The sequence below is a fragment of the Talpa europaea genome (assembly GCF_964194135.1).
Source record: "Talpa europaea genome assembly, chromosome: 9".
NCBI classification, from domain to species: Eukaryota; Metazoa; Chordata; class Mammalia; order Eulipotyphla; family Talpidae; genus Talpa; species Talpa europaea.
Genome location: NC_140076.1, coordinates 41,777,026 through 41,800,768, shown reverse-complemented (window position 1 = coordinate 41,800,768; position 23,743 = coordinate 41,777,026). Strand labels below are relative to the sequence as shown.

The following is a 23,743-nucleotide window of genomic DNA, read 5'->3' as shown; positions in this document are numbered from 1 at the left end:
TTCTTGGGAGCTTTACTATTATGTGTCTTGCTGTATTTTTCCTAATAAAGCTATTTAAAAGCCTGCTGCCAGTTTGACTTATTTTGATACTTGTTTTTCATGCCCTACCTAGTAGGGAAAGAAAACAATCAAAATATGTAGATCCCAGACTAAGGAAGTGTTGGTTGACTGTACATTCTAAATCATGATAATTGTTTTTTACTTTGGTCCAGAATTATGCCAATGGTTTTTGAAATGCAATATCTAATTTAGTATAGCTGAATTTTTCTTCTACTTTATTGGTTTCCATATATATAGGGGTGTGTGTGTGTGTGTGTTGTGTATATATATATATATATATATATATGTGTATATATATATATACACAACACACACACACACACACACACACACACACACATATATATATATATTTGTTGGTTGGCTTTTATGTTTACTTATTTTCCCATGGGTCATATAACCAGAAGGTTGTGGTGAGGAGGATTTTGTGAACATGTATTTCCTCACCATCTTTCCTCTAAAAAAAAAAAAACTTCAAAAAAATAGTGAGTGACTTGGCAAAATGCCTGAGAAATATCTTTCAAGAGGATATGATATCAGGACACACTATTAAAATACTCCATTTAAAAAAAGTATGTCTGTTTGTATTCATTGGAAAGTAACTAGAGAAAAATATACTAAAGGGAAATATCTTAACTGTGATTATCTCCGGGAGACATGCTAATGGATGATTTTTTTTTCTTTTTCATTATGATTTTCTCTTTTTCCCAAGACCTCAATAAAGAACACTTATTCATTTTAAATCATAAATAAAAAGACTTTTGTTTTAAAATAAGATGGCACTTTTAAAAAGAAGTGAGAGGTGATCTTTGAATTTCAGCCCCAGATTAGCTGTGCTCTTACTCTCATGCAAAATTTAGTTTTAACACAATCATTGATGTTGGTAATAAACTTGAGCCAATCAGAAAAACTTAAATTCTCTCCCATACACTGTGCTTCTGTCAAAGAAGGAAACATTTTACACAGGGTTTTTTTAGAAATTAAAGACTGATCTTGAATTGTTTGAAAATTTTCCACGTGATGCCAGTTGAATAAAGATGATATGAGTTTCTCACTACAAAATCTTATTGAGGATATCCAGAGAGGTAGAGCCCAGAGAAGATATTTTCTGTCTGCTTTTTACTGTAAATAAATATGAAATGATATACATGATATAAAAGTAATTTTCAAGTTCTGTACTATGGAAACTTTATTTTATTTTTTAAATTTTTAAATTTTATATTAATTATTTTTTTATTTTTTACTTCATTGTTCATTTTTAAACAATATCTGCTTCCCCCCACTCCCTCCGGTGTAGTCCCCATAGATTTTCTCCACCAAGGCACCCGTGCACCATCACCTTAGTCCCCTGTGCTCCTCCCTCCTTCCCTCTGATCCCTCTCCCTCCTCCTCCCTTGTAGTATGTCTCTGGTTTATAATTGTCTGATTTTCCTTTGTTGTGTTTTGTACTGTTGTAATTTTTTTACACTGATGTCTTATTTGGTTCCCCTATATTCCTGCTATAAGTGAAACTATCTGATATTTTTCTTTTTCCTTCTGGCTTATTTCACTGAGCATAATTCCTTCTAGTTCCATCCACATTGCTGTGAATGTCATGAGTTTATCTTTTTGATTGCTGAATAATATTCCATTGTGTATATATGGCACATCTTTCTGATCCAGTCATCTATTTTTGGGCATTTGGGTTGTTTCCAGGTTTTACCTGTTGTAAATAGGGCTGCAATAAACATAGGGGTACAGGTGTTCTTTTGAATGAATGTTTTTGTGTCCTTTGGGTAGATCCCTAGGAGTAGAATTGCCAGGTCATATGGTAGCTCCATTTTTAGTAGACTGAAGAACCTCCAGACAACTTCCCATAGTGGTCGGACAAGTTTGCACTCCCACCAGCAATGTAGGAGGGTTCCTTTTTCACCACATCCTCGCCAACATTTGTTGTAGCTTGGTTTTTTTTGACATGTACCATTCTTACTGGTGTAAGGGGGTATCTCAATGTGGTTTTGATTTGCATTTCCCTGATAATAAGGGATGTTGAACATTGAACATTTTTTCATATGCCTGTTGGCCTTTGGGTTTCCTCTTTGGAGAAATGCCTTTTAAGTTCTTCTGCCCATTTCTTGACCTGATTGTTTATTTTGTTTTTGTTGAGTTCTGTGAGTTCTTTGTATATCTTTGTGATCGGTCCCTTATCAGTTGACTGGAGAGAGACAAAGGATCTGAGAAATTATTCAAGGAGATAATTGAAGAAAACTTCCCAAGTATGAAAAAGGAGACAAATATAGACATACAAGAAGTGAGAAGAACAACCAGTTACCACAATGTACCATGGAAACTTTAGATCCCTAAGAAGCAGGCTGAGGACTCTCCCCTTCTCACCCATGAAACACTTGAATCAGAGCAGTAGGGTTTTGATCAATTTTATATGCTGGGGGTTCCTTAAAAGCTTTGATTTGAAAAAAATAGTGTTCTACCACTAAATTAAAGTCTAAAATGCTTAGATATATGTCCACCACCACATTGCAGAGGGTATGGGGCAGGTATGTGTAAACTAAGTATCTTTTAAAAGATCTTTAATTGTAACTATGGGCTTCTATCCATACTCTTGAAAGACAAGATACTAACTCAGACTAAAGCAGCAAAGACAGGAGAAATGAACCCGTACCTTAATCTGGAAGCAGGGCTGAACAATTTTCTGAAGCCATTAGAGGACTTCTCCACAAAGTTCTTTGTGGGAACAGAGGTGAGTTATAATAACATGCTTTTAAAAATCAATAGTTTAAATTATATTAAGATGTATGATTGCAACTTCTATTGTCCATATTTGCATCATGAGGTCTTACAATAGGAATACCATTTTCATATTTTAATTTACTTAGTTGCATTTAAAATTTTAACATTAATACCATACAGATTCATAATTTAAGTGTTCCTTAACAAATATGGACTATAAATCAGTTATGGCCCTATTTGCTAATAACTTACTGATCAATCTGTATACTTTTTTCAAACACCTATACCATATGGAAGAAAACAAGCTAAGTGTTAGAGATTGACTAAGAAATTTTATTGTTTTGTTAGATAGCACAGTCTAGTAGGAAAAACAGTAAGAAAACTTATTCAATTAAAAAATAACAATTGGGTATATTTTAATGACATTAGCTGCCATTTTTTAACACCTACAATATTGACCAGAGGAAACTCACATTATTGAACATTGTCTATATATCAGAGTCTAATCCACATGTTTTCTATATTATATCTCATTTACTCCTAATGATCTTAGATAGTTCATAATATTATTCCTATCTTATCAATGAACAAACAAGGCTTAGAACTTTAGCTGCAATTATATGGAGGCAGAAAAGTTCTTTTCATTCATGACTCTATTTCCCTGAAATAAAGTGTCTCTCTCCCCAGCCACACATCCATGGAGAAAATGCTATAACTCTGTCTCAATGAGTGCAATTTGCATTCACACTTTAGGTGTGACCTGTGACCTGTGAGCTGACTGGATCAGAGTCAAGAAAGTACCTGAAAGGTCAGGGTGAGAGTATAAACCCAAAGGAAGTAACATTGTGAACAATATTTTGGAGTTATAGAAGTCCAGGCTCCTCAGGAGATACAAAATATTTTGATGTCAGAGGGAAAGCTATGGCGAGAAAGCAAGGTTGGGGCCCAACCCAAGGGGTTTTATCCCTCATTTGGGAATTTGAATCTCATTTGGTAAACCAGGGGACACTACTAAATAGATATGTATTTATAGCTAAGGCTTCACACCAAAGTTTAAATATTTTATAATTTTTTATGATTTTTTTTTTTTTGCACAGAAGAACTGGGGTATAGGCCAGAGGTGTGGGGGGTGAGAGGATTCACCAGAGACAGAGTGGGGAGCAGAACAGGCAGAACTCCTGAAATACACTGCTGAGGGCAGCAGTGGGTGAGACAGGAGAGGTCTGCTGTGCCATGTGGGTCAACTCCCTGGCTAGGATCGAACTCAGGCCACAGAGGTGACAGTGCTGACTTACCCCTAGGCCACCATGGAGGCCCTAATTTTTTTTAATTGTGACAAATTATAAACAACTTAGTATCTTAGCCATTTTAAATGTACAGCCTAGTGGTATTAGGTGCATTCACATGACTGAGCAACCATCACCACCATCCCTCTCCAGAACTTTTTTTTAACATCCCAAGTTCAAATTCTGTTCCCATTAAAACAGTAACTCCCTGTTCTCCTTTGCTCCATCCCATGACAACCACCATTGTACTTTCTGTGTCCATGAATCTGACTATTCTCGGTACCTTACAGAAATGGAATCGTGTTTGCCTCTGTACACACCAAAGTTTTTAAAGTAAGGCAGTGAATCAAAACTTTAGAAAGGTAAATAGCCATCAGATCTTGAAACAAATGAAAGTTTGACATCCTCTCCTTGAAAGTCACAATGACATGCATAAAATCCATCTCCTTTTCCATAGCCAGTCAGCACCTGCCTACTTTGGCTCCTTCCAGCCCCATCTGCACCAGTCTCCCTTCCTCATTTACACTAACTCCTTCCTGCCTTCCAAGCCCTTGTCTGGTTGGAAGTCCTCCACCAGTCACCAAATATTTAATTGAGCATTTAATAGATGCCAGGCACTGTTTTGCCACAGGAAATATAGCAGTGATTAAGACATGAAATTCCCTGCCCTTGTGGGGCTGACATTCCATTGCAACCATCTTCTATCACTGGGATTACGATTGATGGTTCTGCTTTGCTTAGAGAGATTAAGAACAGTCCCTCTGGGACCCAGGCTGGCTGGCTCAGGGCTGAAGTGTGAGGGAGTGAAGACCTGGAAGCAGAAAGGCCCATCCTGAAGGTGATTTAGGTGGCCAACCCAGAGATGAAGAGACTAAGAATGTTAACAAAGAGGTCTCAGGAACTGTCATCCTCAGAATGAGGTAACAGGATGGAGAAGAATGTAAAGGCTTCCAGCTAGATGGCTGATGATATACGGGGCACTCTACACACAGCTATTAGCCTAGTTCACCTGATTCCGCTTTGATTTGGTTTGATATCAGTGTGCCATGTACCAGCTGTGAGAGGCAACACCTAAAATACCTCGTATACAGGAAGTTGGTGAGGTCTGGGCTAACATACAATTAGCTCCTAGGAGCTCTGGCAAATCCTGGGTGCTCCACAAATGGCAACATTAGGGGCACTGTGTCACAGGCTATAGACCAGACTTGAAAACTAGACAGACACCAGACTGTTTTTTCCCTTAGACTGCACCAAAAGTGGAGGGAAGGCTTTGCCTCTGATCTGAATTTCCAACACCAAACACAGTTCTTGTTTGTTAATGAACAGAACATGGATGCATAAAGGCACAGAAGAGTGAATGAGTGAACCATGCCCCAAAGACTTTATCCTTCATTTTGCACATATCAGTTGTATTCCCATCTCCCTTCTCTTGCCTGTACAAACCAATCCATCCACTGCTCCGAGACCTCTTAGCTCTTTATATACCCTTAATAACTGTTTTCTTCTTACTACCCAGTGCAAAAAAAAAAAAAATTGGCATAAAGGGAAGTCATTGTAAGCATCATTAAGATGGCAGAGGATTAAATATTTTCTCCAAGCTTCTTCCTCCTCTGCCTGTTGTTGACTTTGTTTATGTCTCCCCTTTGTGTGGCTGTTTCTGCCTCTCTCCACCCCAGGTCCCTCTGCCTTCCCTCTCCTTAAAATGGCTGTAGTGGAACTAGATATACCATGTATGGTATTTTGGGTATCCTTATCTATCCTGTACTATATTATAATATTACTATATTATTCCACAAATATTTATTAAGCACTAACTTCATAACATACTGAGAATAATCACTGAGTAAGTCAAGCCAGATACCTTCCTCCTGGAGCTTTCAGTCCATCAGGACAATGTTCTGTTAACAAAGACTTTGGGAATCCAGCAGTTGGGACTTGTGTGGTGGATTGCTTTTGTTCTTTGCATTAATAAAAACTCAACAAATTCATTTCTTACTCACTATAAATCAAGTAATCATTTTGACACCCTCCCCCCAAGTACCAAATCATTGTTTGATTAAATTAACCTGTTGTTTTGTGTTTGCGTTACAGTCTTAGCACATGAATATGAGGTCTTTTGTCTCTTATTGTACTCATCAAGATCCTCTATTTTTAGGAAGGTGAAGTAATATACACAGATTGGAAAATGGAAAGAGACCCTGAAACTGGCCGACTCGTGGGTAAGTGCTGATGATTGCCTCATTCTGAATAAGTTGTTCCTTTTCTATGAAGTGTTTAGTAGCCCTGGCTTTGCTAACAGGTGGGAAGACACCTGAGGCTCTGACTCTGCACTTGTTATTTCAAGTGAGGACTTCAGACAGTAGCACCGCTGTCACCTGGAGCTTGTTAGAAGCAGAGAATCTTGGGTCCTTTCCCAGGTCTACTGAATCTGCATGTGGGTTGCAGTAAGGTTTACCCACTAATTTGTTTTCCCATCAAAATATTTGAGACACACTATCCAAAGAATGTGAAAGCATAAACACATAAAATTATAGGTTCCATGATGTTTATTGCAGCATTTTTACAGCTAAGATATGAAACAGCTAAGATATGAAATCAACATCAGTGTTCACTGATAGAAAATTGGATAAAGACGGCATGATACATCCACACAATGGAATGCTATTCCCTTTCATTTATAATAAAAGTGAGTCAGAAAGATAAAGACAAATATTGGATGACTTCACACATGAGTAATATAAGGAAGCAAATGGATGAACTGATAAAGCAAAATAGTTATAAACCAGCAGACATTGATAACCACACTGAGGTTTCTGAGGTTAAGATGGAAAAAGAGGGAGAAGGATCAAGAGTATATACGGGATGGTGCTGGGGAAAAATAGGATGGGTGGATGGATGGATGGATGGATAGATAGGAATAGAAATACATAGGACAGATTTTCTTAGACCTTAACTGAAAAAAAATGAGGAATACTTGATGTATTGATGCTTAAAGGGCTGAGAAAATGAGTAATTTAATTTAAAAATAACAATGCTAAATAAGTCCATGTCAAATTATAAACTAATTTATGAAGACCTCGGAACTGTTTGGGGGAAGAGACAGTAGCACCCTTCTTTGGGGCTGGGACTGGTCCAGGGCCCATCCTCTTGGCAGCTGAGCCAAGATATGAGGGTCACACTCAGGTTTGCATAGAAATCTGAATCAAGAGTCTGGGACTCTTGGAGCCAGGTTTCTAAATTGCTTCTGAGAGGACCCATGACAAACTGGTGTAGTTATTTATATATTTAAATGGATTTTATTCCATTTATAAAACAAACAGTGACAATAAATGTAATAATCAAGAGCCTTACATTTGTACTTCACTGATATTTGTTCTTCATTCATAATCACAGTTAAGGACTACTATGTGCTGGGCAATGGGGATATAAGATGACCAAGATATTATCCTTCCCCAAAAGAATTCTATGATCTATTAGAAAAGCTAAACACTTGAACAAATGGTAAAATGGTGACATTAAATTGTATTAGAATTATAGTTGAAAGCAAACGAAAAGAGATGGCAAACTGGAAAGGGACTCTTAGGCTATTAAGAAAAGGACCTATTGGAGAAGGAGAGAATTGAGTTGAATCTTAAGAGTGGATTGCAGTTTTCCAAATGGAAAAAGACATCCATGTAGAAAAAATAACAATTACAAAAACATGGAAACTCAAAAGAGCAGTAGACAATTAGGAGACAGGGAGGGCTCATGGCCACATCACAGCAACACAGAGGCCAGCGACAACAGAGGTGGTGCCAAGAAGGACATCTGGGTCCAGATGGCAAAGAGCTTTGTAAGTCCTACTAAGATCTTTGAACTTGATCCTAAAGCCACAGTTATAAGAGAAAATCTCTCTGGCAGAAGGGTAGGGGTAGGTTAATTTATTGGTGGGACTTATAATGGAAGCATAATGATTGGTTGATCTAGCCCAGATAAGAGACAGTGAGGACTGAAGTGTAGACATAATAACGGATAAAGAATTGAGGGAATATGAGGGAGAGAGACTTAGGAGTCAGCAGGCCAGAACTTTGTGACCAATGGGATGTAGCTGGTCAAGAAGTAGAAGAGTTGCTTTTAATATCTTGGCATTTGATATACTCAACAAATGGAGAAGAGCTTTAATCACAATGGTGTGCAAACCTCAGCCTATCAATAACCAGTGTTCTGGTTGGACCAGCCCTTGTGGATCTTATGATTACAAGATACCTTTTAGCAGTTACCATCAGGAAACTAGTGATGGGTGGGGGAGGTTTTATTATTCACAGGATGTGGAAATTTCCCTGCACACCTGGGGCCACACAGTGAGGTTGTGGAGAAAAGGGCACAAGGAGCACACACTCAAACACTCTAGCCTAGGGTTCTGCTTTTTTGGGGGTCAAGGTTGGGAGCCTATGATTCACTCTTGATTGGTGAAATTAAAACCTAAGAGCAGGAATGTAAAGCATGGGAGGAAAAAAATAAAACCAAGTGCTCCAAACAGTCAGTTATCAATATCAACTAAGATCTTTGAGACAAAGGAGTCTCAGTAGGGGAGAGAACCTGGCTCTTTATCTAGTGACTGGCAGTGTGTTTATTCAAGATAGCCCTCTTTGAAGTGGATGATTTGGCAATCAAAGCTTAAGTCAAGCACTTGCATTACAAAAAGGAAAAGTCAACTGTCTGGCCTTAACACTACAACCACCTACTTCCAAGATAATTTAAAACCACACCACTTTAATACTTTAAAATACTTCAAGATCATCAGTCGAATATTTTGTAAAGCAAAAAGCCCAATGGCACTGCTATTCCCATTGGATGGTGATTGAAGTTCAGGGAATGTTGACGTGTAGACTCTGAAGCGTACACTGCTAGCTTAGTGAGTCTGTGAACTGGCAGGGTTTTCCCTAGGAGCTACCAGCCTAATGTCTTTCACAAACAGCCTGCAGGATTCCCAAGTGAAGATGAGACACTCTCTGAACCCAGCCCCTCTTGATCTGCTGAGAACCCCATGTTCTTACCTCAAATGTGCCATTACACAAGGAGAATTTACTCTTCTTAGAAGAAACCTCTGAAAAACAGATTACCCTGACGGATGTGTGTTATGATACAAAAGGTCAAGTCAAGCAAAATTCCCAGAGGTCTAAGTGACAAGCCAAGAGAGGCAACCGACAACAGGTGACATGTTGGTTTCATGTACTCGACTCAGAAATCAGAGTGTGTTATGTGCCACTTTTCTAAGCACTTACCTTTAACTAACTCATTCATATCTTTTATTTATGGGGCCTCCCCTGGTGGCGCAGTTGGTTGAGCGCCACGCTGTGAAGCTGTCCACGGCCTATGCAGCGCCAGTTCGATCCCAGTCAGCCGGCAAGGGTCCCACATGGCGTGGCAGACCTCTCCTGTCGCGTGAATCTGACCTGTACCCTAGTTCTTGTATGAATAAATGGATAAATCTTTTTAAAAAAAGATTTATTGATGTATACAAGAACTGGGGTACAGGCCAGAGGTGTGGGGGGTGAGAGGATTCACCAGAGACAGAGTGGCGAACAGAACAGGCAGACTGAAATACATTGCTGAGGGGAGCAGCAGGTGACTAACTCATTCATTTTGTGATCTCACTGCAACCCTGTAGTGTAGCTACAAGAAGTGGCATTGCCAGGTCTTGAACCCAGGCAGTCTGTTTCCAAAGTCTGTGCTCTTTTTTTTTTGACAGTGCTAAGTCTGTCTTTTTATCTTTGTTCTATATTTTTTTGTTTGTTTGCTGGTTTCTCCCTTGTCTTTTCCCTGACTTTCTGTGGACTACCTGAATATTTTTTAGAATTTCATTTTGATTAATCTATAGTGTTTTTTAGTGTTTTGCCTCGTGTAACTTCTAAAATGTTTTTCAAGTACCGACAAGTAACATTAGTTTCAGGTGTACAATGTGATTTAATATGTGTGTATATCTTGCTACTTTATCACCAAAATAAGTCTTGTTAGCATCCATCACCATTCATCGTTACAATTTTTTACTCATGATTAGATTTTCTCTTAACAAGTTTTTTTTTTATAAATTACTTTTTTTAAAGGTTTATTTATTTATTTATACAAGCACTGGGGTACAGTCAGAAGCGCAGGAGGGTGAGAGAACTCACCAGAGCCAGAGCGGAGAACAGAACAGGCAGACTGACGAAGTGCACCGCTGAGGAGAGCAGTGGGGGCCAGGAGAGGTCTGCGCGCCATGTGGGACCCTCACCGGTGGCCGGGGATAGAACCGGCGCTGCAGAGGCTGCAGGCAGCTTCGCAACCCAGCAGTCAACCGCTGCACAACCGGGGAGGCCCTACTCTTAACAACTTTTAAACAGGCAACACAGTGTTATTAACTACAGCCACTGCGCTATACATTACATTCCCATATTTTGGAACCGGAAGCTTATACCTTTTGATCCCCTTTATCCATTTTGCCCATCCCTTCCTCCTCTTACCCCCACAAATCCCTGCCTCTGGAAATCACTAATCTGTATCTATGAGCTTGGTTTTTCAGAGTATGTGCTCTTAACCATGTCATTATACTGAATCCTACATTAGATAATGACTCTGGAAACTACTTTTTGTTTGTTTATTATAATTTTCTTATAATAATCTGCCCTGAGGGCTCTGGCACACCATTTACTAACTTAAAGACAGCTCCCTTCATTGCTGAGTGGCACGAAGATCTTTCACAGAACAAAAGGGAGGAAAGGTTATGTGAGTGTGGGCAGCAGGGAGTGTAGACTAGTCAGCTCCCCCAGCCAGGCCTGGGGGAAAGGAAACCCAAGCAAGGGTGGGGGAATCAGACCAGGGAAGTGGGAGGATCCTCAGGCAGAGACTAAAAGGGAACTCTTGATTTAGCATACAAACCTGCTTCTCTAGAGTTGCAACAAGTGGAAACTCCATGGAGCCAGTGGCTCTTAAGAAACCTGGCCATCATTTTCAGTACTTCATCGCTCTCACTCCTGTGCAAGTCATCTCCAAAAGACTCGGATTCTAGCTCGATAAGATTTCCTGGGCTTCCCTTGGTGGCGCAGCAGTTGAGCGCTGGGCTGCGAAGATGCCTGCAGCCTTTGCAGCGCTGGTTTGATCCCCGGCCACCGGCCACCGGCGAGGGTCCCACATGGCGTGGAGACCTCTCCTGCCGCGCCCGCTGCTCCCCTCAGCAGTGTATTTCGTCAGTCTGCCTGTTCTGTTCCCCGCTCTGGCTCTGGTGAATTCTCTCACCCTCCTGTGCTTCTGACTGTACCCAGTGCTTATATAAAAAAAAAAACAAAATTGCTGATTACCCCTCTTCACTGTACCTCCAGCCAAACCACTGCTCTCTCTCAGCCAGACAAGCGCCACAGCCTCCTGTGCTCCCTCGGCTTTGCCTTTGCCTGTCTCTAATTCATCCTGCCCACAGCAGCAGGGAAATCTTAGAAATGTCAATCAGATAGTATTTTAGGACTGAGGAACTCATCAAAATACTTTACATCTAGAATATAATCTAAAATCCTTTCTTCCAAGGCCCTGCATGATCAGGGCCCTCTTTGTTTCCGTTTATTTCATGTTTCTCACACGAGAGTTACCTAACTCTAGCCCTCTTGACTTCCGCAAATTTATAAAGCTGCAAAACCCTTCTCTCCTCAGGACTTTGCTGCATGTTGCTCCCTCTGTCTGAAATCTCCCTCACATCCAAACCTTCCCCTTTTGAACTGTCACTCTGGCACAAATGACTCATCCTCAGAGAAGCCTCCTCTGACCACACAGTCCAAATTATGAATGTCCTTTGCCGTTCTTCCTTATAAATTTTTTTTCTTCATAACACTTTCACATTTTTCATTATTTTGGGTTTTGTTTATTATGAGTATTTGTCATTCCCACCAGACTGTAAGTGCCACAAGGGCAGGATTTTATTTATGTGTTAACCATTGTTTACCCAGCCATCTACTGTACCTGGCATGTACAGGTAATCTGCAAATATTTGTTGACTGAGTGAATTAATGTGTTTCTCTGAGCCTGAAAAGTGACCTTGGTGGGAAAATCTCTGGACTTTCCATAAAAAGATAAGCAGCTGTCTACTGACCGATTCAATCAACCCACCTCTGGTTCTCTCTCTAATTTGGACCTCATTACTGGAGCCCCAGATCTACTTTTCCTGGACCTGTCTGTCCCCTGCAGGTCTGTCCATACTTCTGGTGGAAAGGTAAACAGTATTATTAAAGATAAAATGATCTTTTCTACTCCAACAGCAAAGAAGCCAGTGAGTCTCTACACCGTCCATGATGGAGCCGTCCACACCGTTCAAAGATCACCTTTCTACAAAGACATTATTCTTACCATTGGGGGATGGAACGTGGCCATCTGGAAAGAAGGTGTCATGGTTAGTTGCCTACAAAACAGAGGAATGGGTGTGTGGTCCTTTGTGTGTGAGCCTGAGAAAGACAATAGGAACAACAGACTGTGCTGACATAACAGTGCTTTTGGAACACTTTCCAGAAAATTTGGAACAGATGGCCTGTCCACAGAACCACTGTAAGCTTTTTGAAAACACACAATTTGCTCTGCTGTCCTGAGGGAAGTAAACAACATTTATAAGTCCCTTTTCTTGGAAACCTGAGTCTTTTTTTATCATGTACTTATGAAAGTACTTATTAGTAAAAGTTCACTTCTTGTATTGTTTGGTTGGATTTTTGAATTGAAGTAACATTGCATTACATCATTATATATGGTTCTGGTGTGCTTCATTTAAAAGCTACATGTGGGGCCTCCCCTGGTGGTGCAGCGGTTGAGCACTGGGCTGCGAGGTTCATTCCCCGGTCGCCGGTGAGGGTCCCACCAAAAAAAAAAAAAAAAAGCTACATGTGTACATACTACATTAAGTTCACCACTGAAAGTCCCAGTCTATCCTCTATCCTTTCCCTAACACTCACAAGGTGGGGTGCTCATGACTACCTGAAGTCCAAGGAGAAACACTGGGTCATTCATTTTTGTTTCTGTACCAGTATTGTGTCAGCAGGTGCAGAAATTGAGAATAAGAAAGCTAAGGCATTCCCAGGCATTACCTGCCATTACCAGGCAGTCCAGAGACATGTGTGGGCCAAAGTAAGACAGTGTCAGGAACCTGGGGAGTCAGGATTAGGAAGTACCAAGAGCCAGGCATATAGAGCTAAGCTTCCAAACACTAGGGCCATTGATCAAATTCAATGAAGTAAGGGTGTAGGTTGGTCAGTGCCTTTGATGGGACTGACCCATCAAATGTATATGTTCTTTGATGAGTAATTTAGGATTATAAAAATCTGAATGTATTTCACTGCTGGAATATAAATATATTCTTTGAGTAAATTATGAATTTTTTTAATGTAAAAGTTGAATTTCTGGGACTGTAACTTGCACAAATACTCAAAAAATAGTATGTATATTAATATACATACACATTTGTCATTAAGAAAATTGGAAACTACTTAAGTATCCACACAGTGGCTTCTACTTTATCCCAGTATACTTATGCATGTCTGATTTTTTTTTTACAATGAGCAAATATTACCTTTATGTTTAAAAAAATAAAGTAAATTTAGGCAAGATTGTCTAAAGACTATGCAGGACCAGGAACATGGTTACTAGTATCTGAAAGAGCTAGGCAAAGTGCCAAGGAACTGGTTTGGAATGTCACCTCTAGAGAGTGAGTCTGTAACATTCTTTGTTCCCTGCAGGAAAGGTTCTTGGGCTTGTATTGGAGGGTAGGAGAGAGCACTGGGGTTTAGTTCAGGCTTACAAGCCAGTAAATGCCCATACCTGGTTGCCTGAAGGAACATGACAGTGGGGAGAAACATTCTGATCTTCTCTCTCTATGAAAATCTCCCAAAGAGTGAATTACCCCATGGCAGAGAAAAGAAGAGATGATATTTTGATGCTTTGCTATTCTACAGTCTTTTCCAAGTAACATTTATAAGCCATTGGCTGCAGCTCACAGACGGAATTGACTTCCCATTTGCATTTTCTGGCCATCAAGCTGTTTACATGGGAAACTTTATACCTGCCAGCAAAATATAGGTACAAGCAAAATTTCCTTGTAACTTTATCTAATAGCCTCCAATATCCATAGAAATAGCAATAAATCTCCATAGAAATAGCAATAAATTTTAGCAGCAGTTAGATTATCAGAACAACAACTCAGTTGGAAGGATGGATCTTTTGTATCAAGCCAGTAATATAAGGGAGGGGGAGAGATATTATAAGAACATATAAAAAAGAGTTGGCATTATATAAAAATGCGACCAAAAAAAAAAGAAAGATGACCATGTAGATATAAGTTTGCTGTTCTGCGAGCATAGCCATTTTTGACTTGTACTTAAAGATATAAATATCCCTCAGGTGATAACAAAAGCTTGTGATTTGTCTTCCAAAATTTTTGCTTAAAGAGTGGACCCCTACTTCAGTCATCCTGTGCACCTAAAAGATACACATCAGGACACTGGTCCCTAACTAGGCCTGGAGTCTTCTATATAGGCCGAGAAGATGGATACATTGATATCTGGGACCTTCTGGAGAAAACCCATGAGCCAACTCTGACACAAAACATCTGTATAACTATGATCACCAGCATCAAACCCTGGACGTTTTCTGGTATGTCAGTTCTGATCAAACCAGCTAAGTCATTTCACCTCTTTTGTGCAACACAGGAGCATTTTGACTTTCATCTGGAAAACTGCCCCTTTTTTCCCCATCCTTTCACTCTCTCTTGCATGCAAGTCTTGGATATGACCAGAGCTGCTCTAACTATTTTCTTCATCAACAAATTATTTCTGAAACACGTTTGGTATGCCAAGCAGAGGCTGGTTTTGAACCACACAACAAAAACCATCTTCATCTTCTCCAGAATAGTTGTCATTTTTCCTATCTTTTGCTGCTTGTTTTCCAAAGAGAATAAGTTTTGTATTTTAATTTTTCATTGTAGCACATATTTTTGTTATTTTATCACTCGTAGGCTCTCCCCGGGACACTCTCAGGCAAATTTTCTCCAAGAGAGCAAATGACTCTGGGTCATATAGCTATTTCAACTTTAGTTTTTGTTTGTGTGTGTTTTTTAAAGAATATTTATTTATTTAGCATAGAAGAACTGGGGTGTAGGCCAGAAGTGCAGGGGGAGAGGATTCACTGGGTAGAGTGGGGAGCAGAACAGGCAGATTTACTGAAATACACTGCCAAGGAAAAAATAAAATAGAACAAGCAGAAATAGGAGGGTGTATCTATAGAAAAGTAATTTATTTCCTTTTTTTTTAAGATTTATTTATGTACACATGCAAGTGCTGGGGTACGGGACAGAGATGCAGGGGGTGAGAGGATCCACCAGAGACAATATGGGGAACAGAACAGGCAGACTGACTGAAATACATTGCTGAGGGGAGCAGGGGTGAGACAGGAGAGGTCTGCCTCACCATGTAGGTTTCTCCTGTGCCGGCCAGGGTGGCTGACAAAGGCTCAGGGTCTCAGCTTTCATATTATCAACTGGAAAAAAATGATTTGGACATGTTAACATGATTCCCAGTCATGAATGTCTGTGAAGATGCCAAGGTCATTTGTAACCACAGCCAAGTCCCTCAGGAGACCAAAACCACGTATTTCATATTTAACTTCTAGGATGAGTTTCTAATTGCTGAGTTGTTTTCCCCCTCATGTTTTTAATCTTTCAGCTAAGCAGCAATTTATAGCCATCGCTGACTATTACGGAACCCTGCATATATTAGAAATTCCTTGGACGTTAAGTCACCCTTCCACCAATGAGGTTAGTAACTTGTGGCTTTAAGGATTTATGTGACCCGATATTGCTGAGGCATGTTTTAAAAGCATGTTCAGAAATGACAACATTTTGACTTTATGAGAGAACAAAAGAATCATATGGTCACAAAAATGGGGATATATATTTCTATTGTATGAGTTAAATAGTTCAAATCTAGGAAAATTCAAATATGACAAGAGGGTGGCCAAGTGATTGAAGTGCAGATTCAGAGAAGAATTGATCTGGGAGTTCAAAACCAAAGGATGTTGTTTTCAGCTTGCCACTGAAGCATGGGACCCTAGTCTATGATACCCTTCCCCAAGGGTTCTTCTGACATTTTCATGCATCCTTCCACTGTTCACCTGTACCCCACACTGCCCCATCTTGGTATACTATAAGCAGCAGTCTGCAGTGGCAATATCCTGCCTCTCCCTAGCCACCAACAAGAGTTTCAAACAATTCTTGCCATGAGGTTATAAAAGGAAAATCAATGAGTAGGAATACACATAACCAAAATTAAATATAAAGATTGCAATCTGCTGCAAGTCCCAAGAACATCAGCGTAGTAACCAGAGGACTGAAAGCTTGCTCTGCCCTGGTCACCTTACCAAGGTTTCTGCTGACTTTGCTGCTTGTGTCTACAAGCTAAGCCCTCCAGGACACCAGGAAGTCAGCTCTACTTCTAGTCCCTTGAGAGTCTAAGCTGACATCCTCATGTGGGTTTGCCATGTTTGGTTGATGATGTAAAACTTAGAAATAGAATGAAAGGGGGGGTAAGCAGGGGAGGGGACAGCAATCCTTGAATATTTCTTCTAGAAAATTGAAATTTTTTGCTGCTTTCTTCCTGAAATCCTCTATTTGTAGTGCTCTAAACCTTAGCAAACTAGCGTCTGAGTTAGTGCCTGTGGGAGCAGTATCCAAAAGTAGGTACTCCTACAAGCTGCAGGAATTCTTCCAGAACCTTGTAGAAAACACAGAGGCTTTCATGTCGGCTTCTCCCTCCCGGGTCTTTGTTTCTAACAGGCATCAAGTATAAACCACTACTTTGAAAGAGAAGTCAAGCACCTGGAATATGTGGAACAGCGCAAACTAATTCGTGAGCAAGAAAAGAAAGAAATGGAGCTGGAAATGGAGAAGAAAAAAGTTGTAAGTTAAATTTTGGAAATGAAAATTTCTTTCCTTTAACCCCATTGGAAATTTTTATTTGACCTGCCCCATAGCTTTAGTAGGAAAAGTACATCTTTTCACATTTTTCTCTTGGTCTCGTGAGAATCAAAGGATTGTTTTTTCTGATGTCCTTGTTATACACCGTTTATAGAGTCAATGATTCAAATTTTAAATGTTTTCATTGGGATAAACATTTAACATCTGGTGAATAAATTCATTAAAATGGATAATACAAGAGGAATGGACTATGGAATCAAGACAGATGGGCTCCAATCCCAACTCTACCACTGACAAGTTACGAGATCTTGAGCAAGGCTCTCCTTGTTGCCAAGCTTCTGCTCTCTGGTATTTAAAGTGCAAATATTAATAATTACCTTTCAGGATTGCAGTAAGGCTTTCAATTAAGTAACCTGGCAAATAGATTGTCATTAAACAGGTGCTAGTATATAGACAAAGAGACATGAATCCTATAATATGCATACTAGATATATTCAATATACTGTTGAGCTAGAGGATACTTTGGTACAGCCCACATCTACCGTGAATTGCATCTAAAGGGAATCTAAAGGTCTGAAAGCACCTGGCTTCCTCTTTCTCAGATATGAATTCTGTCTCTCTGTTGATCTTTCTTTGCCTGCTGGAACCCTGGGACCTTTAAATATTCTGTGACTTCAGCTCTTCTTTCTTTCTCGCCTGAGATCATCTCAGTACATATTTCTTCTTTTCTCTTACTCATTCCCTTCCTTTTGTCACCAACAATTTCTTCATTGATACCAACTATAGTTTCCTTTTAGCCCATAGCCTCCTCCAGCATAATTATGTATGTGAGAATCTAGGCTTCAATCAAAAACACAAGAATGTGGGAGATTTTGATGCACTGCTTTGGCAAGCACATTAATATTATCACTTATTGATAGATACTAATTAGTATAATAAAACCAGATGACCAAAGCACTGGTCAGTGAGTGATGACAAGGTTTAAAAGATACCAATTAATTAACTTTTAATTGCTTTCCCATGATACCAAAAAAAAAAAAAAGGTCTCAATCTCTTCTTTTGTGAACTCACAGACATTGTTTGAAATTCTGCTGTGGGAGGGCCTCCCTGCTGATGCAAGGGGTTAACACTCAACCTATAAAGCTATCTGCAGCCACTGCAGCATGAGTTCTATCCCCGGCCAGGGAGCAACCTACATGGCGAAGCAGACCTCTCCTGACTCCCCTGCTGCTCCCCTCAGCAGTTATTTCAATCAGTCTGCATGTTCTGTTCCCCACTCTGTCTCTGGTGAATCCTCTCATCCCCCACACCTATGGCCTGTATTCCAGTTCTTATATGCATAAATAAATAAATCTTTAAAAAAAAAAAAGAAATTCTGCTGTGGGAGATTATCATTCACCCTTCCCCACACAAGCTATTATCCATGATCACTATGAGTGTTTAAGTAACATAGTAACAGCCCCTAATTATCCACATCTCATCAAAGCAGGTAGAATTGTAGATAATCCAGAAATAATTTGCATGTGAAATACTTTCAAACACCTGAATATTATATGACATTAGTCCCTCCTTATCCAGTTTCCATTCCATGGATTCAGTTACCAGCGGTCAACCACAATCCAAAAATATTACATACAAGAGATATTATCGGGCCTCCCTGGGGGTTAAGACACAACCTATGAAGCTATCCGTAGCCACTGCAGCATGAGTTCAATCCCCGGCCAGCCAGGGAGCAACCCACATGGTGCAGCAGACCTCTCCTGACTCGCCCGCTGCTCCCCTCAGCAGTGTGTTTCAGTCAAGTCTGTCCTGTTCCCCACTCTGTCTCTGGTGAATCCTTTCACCCCCCATACCTCTGGCCTGTACCCCAGTTCTTACATGCATAAATAAATAAATATTAAAAAAAAAAAGAGAGATACTATCAGGGGAAAAGAGAGAACAAACTCATTCATATACTTTTATGACAATAGATTGTAATTGTTCTGTTTTATAATTAGTTATTTTTTGTTTATCTTTTACTGGGCCTAATTTATAACTTGGACTTTAGCATGGGTATGTATGTATAGGAAAAACATGTATATCTAGAGTTTGGGAATATCTGTGGTGTCAGGCACCCACTGGGGGCCCTGACCATACCCCATGTGGATAAGAAGAGGTTACAGTTTTTATATCTTGAATTTGTTATCATGCTTTAAATTTCCAAAACTTTTCCAACTCCTCATAACTTCATTTCCATTTGATATGGTATCCTCTTTTAAGTAGAACTGCTTCTTCTCACATTTTTCTCTGGATAGTTGTGGATACATTAATGAATTAAAAGGGCTCCTCTGTTCCATTTAGAACATGAAAAGGGTCACTAAAGACAAACAACTGATGTTAGTCAGAAATATCTCCTTATAAGCAACCTCTGGTAATAAGGGAAAATGGGAATTAACTACAGCAACCTCAGAGGATTACAGTAGGGATTAAATGAGTAAAATATTTTGAACACTTAGCCAATAACTGGCACATAGGAAGTGCTAGTATATATGCACTATTAGTATTAGGACAGAGAGTAGGGGAGGTCACATATCTGTCCAGCAAGGCAAGTCTTTATGTGCACACAAATGTGAGGAAAATCATACACCCATCTCTTTATAAGCACTGAGTCCAGATGCAGCTCACTTCTTGAAAAATAATAGCGATTACATCTCTAACAGCATGAGAAATGGGAATTTTCCTAATTGGAATTTTAGCTGAGGAACCACAGCTGGAAAGTAGCCGTTTCCATGTGACCCATGAGCTAGGCCATCTGTGTGGGACTTAGAAGAGGGAGGAGTTCAAAAGAATTCTGCAACATCTAGCCCACCTTCCAGGCTTCATCACGAGGGAGGGGGGAGGCACAAGTTATGGGGAAAAGACTGGAAGGGGGGATTTAGAGGGGGAGCGTCAAAGAGCATATATTCCCTAATACCTTATTTCTGAAGTGCCAGACTCTATGAGGAGACCCTTAAAGAGACGACACTAGAAATAAGTAGCTGGCCTGGATGGACAATGGGTGTCTGACACGTGGCAGCAGTGGCCAGGGCTAGGAGTCACCAAGGGAGCAGAGCAGAATGTCAGAAGGGAGTTTAGGGCCCCAGGGATGAGGGCCTGATCCCTATAATGTCTTCAAGCAAGAGATTGGTTTCAGCTGTTCTGACAGGAGGGCGGAGAGAAGGCGGGTGGGCAATGCACTTCTACTGATAACAGAGTGAGGAGGATAAGTTGTCCTCAGGCCAGATGGACCCTTGCAAAGTAGCCAGGCTCAAGTCAGAAGCCTGACAGGACTTTCTAAGCAGGAGGTGGCTCCTGCAGAGGTGTACATGGGGGACACTGTAGTGGGGTCTCCAGAGACAGTCTCCACTTTGACTCTCAGCTGGCCTGGATCGTCAAATATTTCTTATATACAAAAGTGACAGAAAATGGTAAGGACTCTGTCACAAATGTTACAAAGGATAGTGGACAGAGAGGAACATTTTTCTACTCACAGTCCTGCTCTTTTGTAAATGCATTGTTGTAGCTAACACATATTAAGAGCTCACTGGTGCCAGGCACTATTCTAAGGACTTGACATGTTTAATTATAAATTTAATCCTCACAGTGCTATGAAATAGGCATATTTATTAGACAACAGGAATCTGAGAAAGCGAACATTAGCAGAGGGCAAAACAAACACGGAAGGAATATAGCAGACAACGGGGAGGGGAATGCCAGGCATTGTGAACACCATGCCCAAAGAAGGAAAATATTTCAAAAAATTATTCTCTTGAAGAAACTAGAATAAACTGAGAGTACTGGTCTTCTCGATGGCTCTATGAAGAGAGGAGTTTGAAACAAATTAGAAGGCACCGGAAAGCAATAGGATGGGAAGAGGGGACAGAGGAGGAGAAGCAAAGGCACCCCAAGGACGACACACACACCAAGGTGAAATTACTCTAAAGTTCATCTGAAAGAAGACCTATTTGAGAAGGAAAATTTTTAAGAATCATGACTCCCCAGCAAAGATCACAATGAACTAAAACTCCACGGTAATTAAGTCAGAGTAGTGCTAATACAAACATGAACAGATCAAAGAACAGAACAGATTATTCAGCAAGTGGCACTCGGTAAATTAGCTGAATAATTGGTCCCTGTTGCTATTTTGCCCTCAACATGCTCCTCCCGCAGTCAGCCGCAGAGCTTGCAAGCCAGCCTGGAATCCCCTCTGAGCCCACATCCAACCCACCAACAAATTCCATTTGTTCCACCTGCAGGGGGTGCTTGGCTCTGCTCACCCTTGTAGGCTCTGTCTGTCCCTCCTTCAGCGCTGGCAGCTCTGCTCCCTGACAGGGCACAAAAGATCCCTTCCCACTCTCCCACAAACCCCCTCCAGAAAGCTGCAGCCAGTTCAAAAACAGAGCCTTCTCTCCCTTCAGTATTTTCAGCTGTCAGTGTTTTAGAGGGATTGTTTCTTTTTTCCCTCCTAGAAAATATATCAGAAGTCAAAAGAACATATGGAGGCTGAATTGAAATTAGACTACGAGAGTTATTTGGACCTGGAGAGGAGTACCCTTATCAATCTTGACCTGCTCAAGTTGTAAGAGGTGAGGCCATATATGGACATGATCTAGAGAAGTATTCTGTAGGAATGTTTTCAGGGCTATATAGGACTTTCTTTTCTTTTTCATTGTAGTTAGTCATTATTATGTAAGTTGAATTCACAAACTAAACAATAAATAGTGTTATTTATCAACATAGCTTTTTATTTATTTATTTATTAAAGATTTATTTATTTATTTATTTATACACTGGGTACAGTCAGAAGTGTGGGAGGGTGAGGGAATTCACCAGAGCCAGAGCGGAGAGCAGAACAGGCAGACTGACGAGGTACACTGCTGAGGGGAGCAGCGGGTGGCAGGAGAATTCTGCGTGCCATGTTGGGCAGCTGGGGATCGAACTGGCGCTGCAGAGGCTGCCGGCTGCTTCGCAACCCAGAGCTCAACCGCTGTGCCACCAGGGAGGCCCAACATAGCTTTTTATTGCACTGCTATTAAAACCTTTGGAATTGTAAAGACCCATTTTGATTTTTGTACTAAATGTTATGCTGAATATGAAAGTTATTGATAATAAAAATTTCACTTTCCTATAGTAATGCAGAACCTTAGACTTTCTCTCCATCTGCCCTCAACATCCATTCAGAGCCCCTGAGCCCAGACAGAAGATCAAACTTTGTTGCTAATTATCAGGTTGCTTTTGATCTCCTTTCCAAAGAGAGCTCCCCAATGGTCACTGGACAGATTGCAGGGCAATACATACTAAATAAAACATACTAAATAAAAAAGTAGCAACAATTCCAGAATGGGGGGGGGGAGGCAAAAGGGGAGTGGGTCCAATGGACTACGGTGGAGGACTATAGGTTCCTTGGTAGTGGGTGTTTGTGGTAACACAGACCTGAAGGGTATGACCCTGTACCACTGAATCATATACAGTGCTATAAATTAGTGTTTCCTCAATAATGATATAAAAAAAATACTAGGATAATGAATCCAGAAATAAATGTTTCAAAGAATTATTCCAATTGAAGATTATGTTGGGCATGTCCAGGGAATATAAGGTAAACAGTAGAAATCAATGATTGATTAAAAGAGAATTTGATATCAAATAAATGCAGAAAAACATTTGACAAGATTTGATACCCATTCATGATAAAACAAACATAAATTCTTCTTTGTAAAAAAAAATTGTGAAATAAAATTTCTTTTGTGTAAAAAGAAGGGAACTTACTTCTGTTTTTAGATAAATGCAGGTAATTTAAAAATAATCCTACAACAAATCTCATACTTAATGGTGAAAAGTTGAAAATTTTGCCTCCAAGATGTAAAAAAGACTTGGTATTTACCGTCACATCTTCTAGTCAATATTTTACTGGGGGGTTAACAAGTGTGGGCACAAAAGGGAAACAGCATGTGAAACTGAACTGTGAGAGAGGTGTAGCTCAAGAAGAGGTTCGATGTCACAGGGGATTGGGTGGTGTGGAAAGTGGGGTTGCAGGGAGAGGAGCAGATGAGAGTAGAAAAGCAGCTAGGATCCAGGTTGTGAAGACTCTTATAATACAAGCTAAAGAAGCTGGATTATAATTTGCAGATTATAGGGTCCTAATGGAAGGGCTAAGCAGGAAGGTGACATAATCATTTTTTTTTAGGAAGATAAGGAATGGATTAGAGCAGGGAGAGTCTCTGGCAGGAAATCCTATTAGGAGCCGGTAGTAATGGTCCAAGGTAAAAGATTAGACTATCTTGTTCTGCAGTTCAATGTGAAAATAGAAATGAAAGTATGATTGTATGGAGAAGGGAAAACAAAGGATGATGCCAAGGTAATTATATATTCAGTTGCTAGAAGAAATAAAACTTGAAGTCTTATTTACATCAAAAGTCAGATCCATGCGAACACTGATTCATCTGTGTTCCTATGGACAGATGACTTGTAGCTGTGGGACAGATTCCCCTTCCATCAAGTCAGATTGAGAGGATTTGCCCTGAAACACTTTTATAAGGGGTAAATGAGCACTGCATAAAGTGAAGGTAGCCAGCACATGTTAGTTATCATTATTGGAATGCCCCAGGGTGCATCTTGCAATTAACCATTTTTGAAATTTTTAAAAGACTTATTTTTACTTATTTATGCATACAAGAACTGGTAAGAGATGGGGGTGGGGGAG

General features: G+C 40.1%; 1 protein-coding gene across 1 annotated transcript in view; it reads left to right on the top strand.

Annotated features, from left to right (window-relative positions):
• Window positions 1–21,626, top strand: part of DNAI3 (dynein axonemal intermediate chain 3) — a gene marked incomplete at both ends in the record, with an annotated part of 62,504 nt that extends 40,878 nt beyond the window's left edge. Inside the window, 7 exons of the mRNA XM_084242331.1 lie at window positions 2,667–2,797; window positions 6,229–6,292; window positions 12,335–12,465; window positions 14,504–14,708; window positions 15,776–15,867; window positions 16,885–17,007; window positions 21,513–21,626. Coding sequence (XP_084098457.1) covers window positions 2,667–2,797; window positions 6,229–6,292; window positions 12,335–12,465; window positions 14,504–14,708; window positions 15,776–15,867; window positions 16,885–17,007; window positions 21,513–21,626 — 860 coding nt within the window. The remainder of the gene's footprint in view (window positions 1–2,666; window positions 2,798–6,228; window positions 6,293–12,334; window positions 12,466–14,503; window positions 14,709–15,775; window positions 15,868–16,884; window positions 17,008–21,512) is intronic.
• Window positions 21,627–23,743: the final 2,117 nt, after the last annotated feature.